Consider the following 7,044-nt stretch of genomic DNA (forward strand, 5'->3'; position numbering starts at 1 on the left):
ATGCAAGCTTTAACACCTATCCGAATGACTCTGAGTACCAAACCGGATACGTATAGTGGAGCAACCATTTGGAATAGCTTCAAGTGGAGCGTGGAAGCAGCATTTACAATATGACATAGAGAATTGCGAAGTACATGCGAATCTGAATGTTGCAGACCCGTTGACTAAAACCTCTCTCACAAGCAAAACATGATCAAACCCCAGAACTCATTGAGACTTAATCACATGGTGATGTGAACTAGTTTAGACACTAGTAAACTCTTTGGATGTTGGTCACATGGCGATGTGACCTATCAGTGTTAATCACATAGCGATGTGAACTAGATTATTGACTCTAGTGCAAGTGGGAGACTGTTGGAAATATGCCCTAGAGGCAATAATAAATTGGTTATTATTATATTTCCTTGTTCATGATAATCGTTTATTATCCATGCTATAATTATATTGATAGGAAACTCAGATACATGTGTGGGTACATAGACAACACCATGTCCCTAGTAAGCCTCTAATTGACTAGCTCGTTGATCAATCGATGGTTACGGTTTCCTGACCATGGACATTGGATGTCGTTGATAACGGGATCACATCATTAGGAGAATGATGTGATGGACAAGACCCAATCCTAAGCCTAGCATAAAGATCGTAGTTCGTATGCTAAAGCTTTTCTAATGTCAAGTATCATTTCCTTAGACCATGAGATTGTGCAACTCCCGGATACCATAGGAATGCTTTGGGTGTACCAAACGTCACAACGTAACTAGGTGGCTATAAAGGTGCACTACAGGTATCTCCAAAAGTGTCTGTTGGGTTGGCACGAATCGAGACTGGGATTTGTCACTCCATGTAAACGGAGAGGTATCTCTGGGCCCAGTCGGTAGGACATCATCATAATGTGCACAATGTGACCAAGGGGTTGATCACGGGATGATGTGTTACGGAACGAGTAAAGAGACTTGCCAGTAACGAGATTGAACAAGGTATCGGCATACCGACGATTGAATCTCGGGCAAGTACAATACCGCTAGACAAAGGGAATTGTATACGGGATCGATTGAGTCCTTGGCATCGTGGTTCATCCGATGAGATCATCGTCGAACATGTGGGAGCCAACATGGGTATCCAGATCCCGCTGTTGGTTATTGATCGAAGAACGTCTCGGTCATGTCTGCATGATTCCTGAACCCGTAGGGTCTACACACTTAAGGTTCGATGATGCTAGGGTTATAAAGGAAGTTTGTATGTGGTTACCGAATGTTGTTCGGAGTCCCGTATGAGATCCCGGACGTCACGAGGAGTTCCAGAATGGTCCGGAGGTAAAGATTTATATATGGGAAGTCCTGTTTTGGTCACCGGAAAAGTTTCGGGTTTTATCCGTAACGTACCGGGACCACCGGGAGGGTCCCCGGGGTCCACCAAGTGGGGCCACCATCCCCGGAGGGCTGCATGGGCCAAGTGTGGGAGGGAACCATCCCCAGGTGGGCTGGTGCGCCCCCCCACAAGGGCCCAAGGCGCCTAGAGTTTGGGGGAGGGGGCGCACCCACCTAACTTGGGGGGGCAAGTTTCCCCTCTTCCCCCCCCCCCTTGGCCGCACCCTAGATGGGTTTGGGCTGGCCGCCACCCCTAGGGGTGGAACCCTAGGTGGGGGCGCAGCCCTCCCTCTCCCCCTATATATACTTGAGGGTTTTGGGGCTGCCAATAGATGAGTTTGACCTCTCCCTGGCGCAGCCCTACCTCTCTCCCTTCTCCTCTCCCGCGGTGCTTGGCGAAGCCCTGCAGGATTGCCACGCTCCTCCATCACCACCACGCCATTGTGCTGCTGCTGGACGGATTCTTCCTCAACCTCTCTCTCTCTCCTTGCTGGATCAAGGCATGGGAGACGTCACTGGGTTGTACGTGTGTTGAACGCGGAGGTGCCGTCCGTTCGGCACTAGGATCTCCGGTGATTTGGATCACGACGAGTACGACTCCTTCAACCCCGTTCTCTTGAACGCTTCCGCTTAGCGATCTACAAGGGTATGTAGATGCACTCTCCTTCCCCTCGTTGCTGGTTTCTCCATAGATAGATCTTGCTGACACGTAGGAAAATTTTGAATTTCTGCTACGTTCCCCAACATTCTGCCCACGGTCCTCCTCTTCGTCCTGGCCTCCGACCGGGTGGGCAAGCAGCTGTCCGGCGTCTCCGGCAGCTGGCTGGGGAACAGCAACGATGTAACTCCCGGGGCAGCGCCTGCACCGCTGGAACATGCGGTAATCAAGAAAGCAACCCCGTCGTATATTTATCCATGCATGCATGCGCTCACCTCCACCCAGTTTTTCTTTTTTCACTTTGCCCTCTCAAGAGTTAGCACTTGCATAATTTCATCACGTATGAGGAAGGATTTTTCTTTCGCGGTGAATTTTAAGCGACTTGTTTACCCAAGCTGTGTCGGCCCTGTGTGTGTCTGGGGGGTGGTACTTCTAGTGCAGCAATGCCAACCTGGATAGTGTTGTGTTTGCGGCTATCCTTACTGCAACACCTACAAATAAAGGTATCCACTTTACTGGTTTTTGGCACTGATGTGATTTGTCCACCCTAAATTAACCAGTTTATGCATGCCCAGTTTGTGTCTGTGAGTATATGTCTGCCTGCTCCATGCCTGCGATGCCATGGAGCTTCCTCTGCTCGTCAAGTCCGCTGCCTCGACACCATGCGGTTGTTCATGGGAGCACCTTGTCGCCAAGCGTGTGGATGGGCAAAGGATATGGAGGAGCACTTTGCCCCTGCCTGCTCCCTCTCCAGCGACTGATGTCTGCTTCCTCCTCCCCTCGAGAGTTCGCACACGATGAGCTTCTCTCCCCCCTCTGCCTCTAGATCTGGATAGCACTTGCATTTTACCGATGTTCCCTTTTGGATGTTATACACATCATGTTTTGGTTCAGTTGGTGCTGGAGCATCCCTTTTGGATGTTCATTTTCTTCTATGAATGAATATGCAACAACATTTTTCGGTTCAAGCAAACTCTTTCTCCCTGTTTGTGTATGACGAACACACTCTTGTGATGTGCCCCTTGTTATTTATAGTTGTTGCACAATGTCTTTTCATCGGGTCATAATTTATCACGGACCTAGGTGCGTTCTCTCCTATCTATGTGGATTCTGTGTACCGGTCCTTGAGCCGTGGTTGATGCATGATGCTTTTGGCGATGAGCAGTCTTTTCCCCTACTGTTACTTAGGTCTATTAGTTAGTAGCATGTTTTGCTTTTTGTCATTTTACTTATATGGTCTATAAGTAAAAGATTTGTCATGCTTCCTCCAAGGATGGATGAGTAGAGTTTGCCTCTGATGCTACTGTCTCTCCTATTGTGAATTTGTGATGCATGCTAAATCAAAGTTCTTCATGTATGTTCTTATTGGCCTTCAGAGTATAGATTTTGTTTATCCAGATCTGGATTCGTTTTAGGCAAAACCTCAAGAATAGTTTGGTCCTTGTATAGAAATTTGTCCTGCCCGCTACAACATGGGTTTCTCTCCTCTGCGTGTTTATTATGGTTGTTTGATTCTATTGCTTGCACATATCAAAAGCTTTTTAGGTGTCATTATCCAAAGGCCTTTGATTGTTTGTGCGAAATCAAATTTCTTCGTCTCCTCGCCCTATGATCTCCAGCAGTAGGATTTTTTTGGTGCAGACTTATAGAACTTTGGATCTAATTTTATTGCTATATACTAGCAAATTTGTAAGTATCATATTACCAAAGTAACCTTGTAAGTAGTAAATGGTCAATTTTCATGTGTTATATTGGTCCTTGTAAGTAATAAATGGTCAGACATCCAAAAGGTTGGCTGGAATGGATGTCTTTTTTAGGGCACTAGTTGGAGTAATAAGAATTCACAATTATCAGACATGGAAGGAGTCTTCTGTATTAAATAAGTTCATAGTAAGAATTCCTAGCATGGTCTCAAGAAATGATGTGAAGTTTAATTTCCTGTACAAAGCAACTTTGGAGACTATGGGTCTGAACAAATTGTATTCCTTTTACTAGTAGATACGTGATGAAGGTAGTAGTAGGACATAATCATTTTTATCTCTGCTGCCTATTTGCTGCTCTATGGTTATTTTTCTACAAACTGAGCTTCATTTTTCTTGTTGCATCGACACCCGGCCCAGTGCTTGTTGGAAACTGAACTCTCTGTTTGTTGCAACAAGAACCAACCTGCCAACTTGGCCAAGCACCAAGAAGATTAGCCTGATGATGGCGGAGGTCATCGGGAAATTCCCTGTGAGCAAGCTACTCTCGTGTGATGGGCAGGACACTTGTTGGACAACGACACCTCATCAAACTTGTCAATGGTGTAAGTAATCCTCTACAGTGTTGGTTATAGATGTGTGCCCACGCCCATCGAGTCGTGGTAAATTTTATGCCATGGCAATTTCGAGGATTATGGTTGTGGTGCTCATGACAATTATGGTATAATAGTTAAGCTCTGATTTAATTATCTATTAGTGACTAGGGCTCTTGCACATGAGACTCAAATGTAGGGAATGTGATAATCTTGTGTGTGCCCAAGAGACAGATGCTAGTTGAGATGGTAATCCATCTCAATTTGATGCAGTGATGTGTATAAACTACATTCAAATTCCATACCAATTAATGTCCAACTTTAGTTTAAGCCACGAGATGATGGCAAGCCATCTCAGTTTGCTGGAATTTGTTGTAGAAATCTCACTCACCCTTCCAGATTATTACTTGAGGTTATAATGAACTGTAGAGGTATATAGTGATCATGGAGACATATGGTAGGGAGCTTGGATGGGTTTTGTATGTTTGACTAGTTGACAAGTTTTCGTCGTGTTTGTCAACTATCTAGCATGCCATGTGTTTAACAATTGTTCAAAGAACTCTACTCTCGATTGACAAGTTTTAACCGAGTTGATTGATCATCCATGTCTGGTACCATATTTCTCTAGACTCATTTGTGACTCCTGGTCCTTTTGATGGGTTCTGTTACTGAAACAATGCAAACTAGGAGTGGGATTACCGAATGGTATTAGATGACTGAAAGTGATTTTTTGTGTGCGCACTAGTGGACGCATACATCACACCTTTTTTAGCTCAGCGCCGGAAGAGAAAGCTTTTCGTACCCTTGAGACAGAGGCATCACCAAGAGCAACTAGGGTGGATGTCCAGTACACTATGTTTATTTTCTTGGTGTAGTCAACTAGACTGGCTGTTGTGCAAGGTCCACCCTGGATGCTTGACCTCTATACTTTGGCGCCGACTATAATTAGGAAGAGTTGTTGTAGCATTTTCCTTCCATGTGAAATACAAAATGGCCGATTTGTAGTGCCTTCTGTAAGTGCATTTCTTTCTGCCTTTTATGCTTCTCTCAGTTAATCTTGTTTATGTCCACTCGGGGAGGGACCTGACTTGATGTTGAGGATGTTGGAGGGCTGCAAGTTTGAGCGGCACTGCAAATTTGAGAACGAGAAGAAGACTGGCAGCGTGAGTAGAACACGCTTAGCTAAGTAGTTGGTATGTAGCACGGGCCGATTGATGGAAGCATGTGCATTATCTATCCAGTCCCCTGATAATTAAATATTTTGTAGTCGTCCTATACCGATAGAACGATGCTCCTATTGTAGAAGTAGATGCATGCCTTGTTGACCAGTTGGTATTTGTTCTTTGTTACCTTATTATTATCACTTGGTGATTAATGACTCTTGCTCCTGTGCGTGCGCACCCAGGGATGGACCTGGTCTGACTTGATGGCAAACAAGGACGCTGCTGGAGGAGATACTTGGTCATCAATTAATCAAGATTAAGAATCTTGGCGCCGCTCTACTGGCTGCTTGGCAAGTAAGTGGTATCAGTATTTGTTGGTTCTTACATTGCGCTGATGCTTGCCTAGATTGCTTGGTAACTAGTCTAGGCAGTTTGCTATAACGACAACTATGCTAGTCTTTGGATCTCACGGATCTTGTTACCCTCTCACTTCTGTTAATTATGTCTATTTGTACATCAGCTTGAAAAACGTTCTTATATTATGGGACGGAGGGGTACTAGTTTTCCTTGGTTTGCCTTTGAGCTATGTGATTCACAATAATTCCGTGGTTTTCCTTTCTTCATAAAACTTGCACGCAGAGAGGCATGGTAGTCTTGAACACCAGTTAGTTGGAATGGAACATCATGTGATCTGTTTGGCTAGTAGGGTAGTCCAAATAAAATAGGGCCTTGGTCCAGGAAAATATGTTTCCCCTTCTACTATTTCTGATCTTTGTGCACTTCGTTCAGTCTTGCTCTCGTCTGGCTCAACAAGGTTATTAATGATCAGTGATGAGTAGTATTGTTTTCTTCCCTGGCTTGGAGTTTTCTTGATTTCTAGGCGGCGCTCTTACTATGTGTTCTGAGCATTCAAATTCTTTTGTGATAATCTCATGGAATTTGGACTCTGATGTTGCTCAAGTACCACTATTTGTATTATCTTTTCTTTGTCTGCTCCTTCACAAAGAATGACAATCTCTTCTTTTGTTCGAAGTATTTACAGTGCTGCTATTTTGCTGAGTCGTATTGTGTTGCGGTAAGTTGCCATAGAATATACAGTAAACACTCACTCTTTAGGAGCCAGTCCATTGGTCCTCTTTCTTAGTTTTTCTTCTCTGGTATCTACCTACTGATGAGGATAGTTATAGCTTGTTGGCTCTCATTTCCAACTCGGTTTGCTTGAAGCCATTATACCTCCTTAAACAAAGAGAAGTTATTGTGATGCTATAACTGTTGTTAATATCTGCTGACCTTGTATGTCTATGGTAGTGAAGTAGAATTTGGTGATGCTATAGCTTCCATATTTTTCAAATTTAACTCATGCCCATCTCATATACTAAAATGTCTAACTTTTGTGAGGCTCATGGTTCACGTACTAAAATGTTTAACTTTTTATTAGTATATAATCACTGTGGTAGTCTGCACAGATGTGGTGGGTTGTTTATAGACTGGATGCTAAACCATTCCCTTTAGTTTGTACGTTCTTTATTTTCATTGGAACTTGTAACTTGGGCACTAATAAAA

General features: G+C 44.1%; 1 protein-coding gene across 1 annotated transcript in view; it reads left to right on the forward strand.

Annotated features, from left to right (window-relative positions):
- Window positions 1-2,094: 2,094 nt before the first annotated feature.
- The window catches only part of LOC119279880 (uncharacterized protein At4g15970-like), a gene marked incomplete at its 5' end in the record, with an annotated part of 7,227 nt that continues 2,277 nt past the window's right edge, over window positions 2,095-7,044 (forward strand). The window contains 2 exons of the mRNA XM_037560960.1: window positions 2,095-2,247; window positions 5,467-5,481. Of these exons, the coding sequence (XP_037416857.1) occupies window positions 2,095-2,247; window positions 5,467-5,481 (168 nt within the window). The remainder of the gene's footprint in view (window positions 2,248-5,466; window positions 5,482-7,044) is intronic.

This window comes from Triticum dicoccoides, chromosome 3B (genome assembly GCF_002162155.2).
Source record: "Triticum dicoccoides isolate Atlit2015 ecotype Zavitan chromosome 3B, WEW_v2.0, whole genome shotgun sequence".
NCBI classification, from domain to species: Eukaryota; Viridiplantae; Streptophyta; class Magnoliopsida; order Poales; family Poaceae; genus Triticum; species Triticum dicoccoides.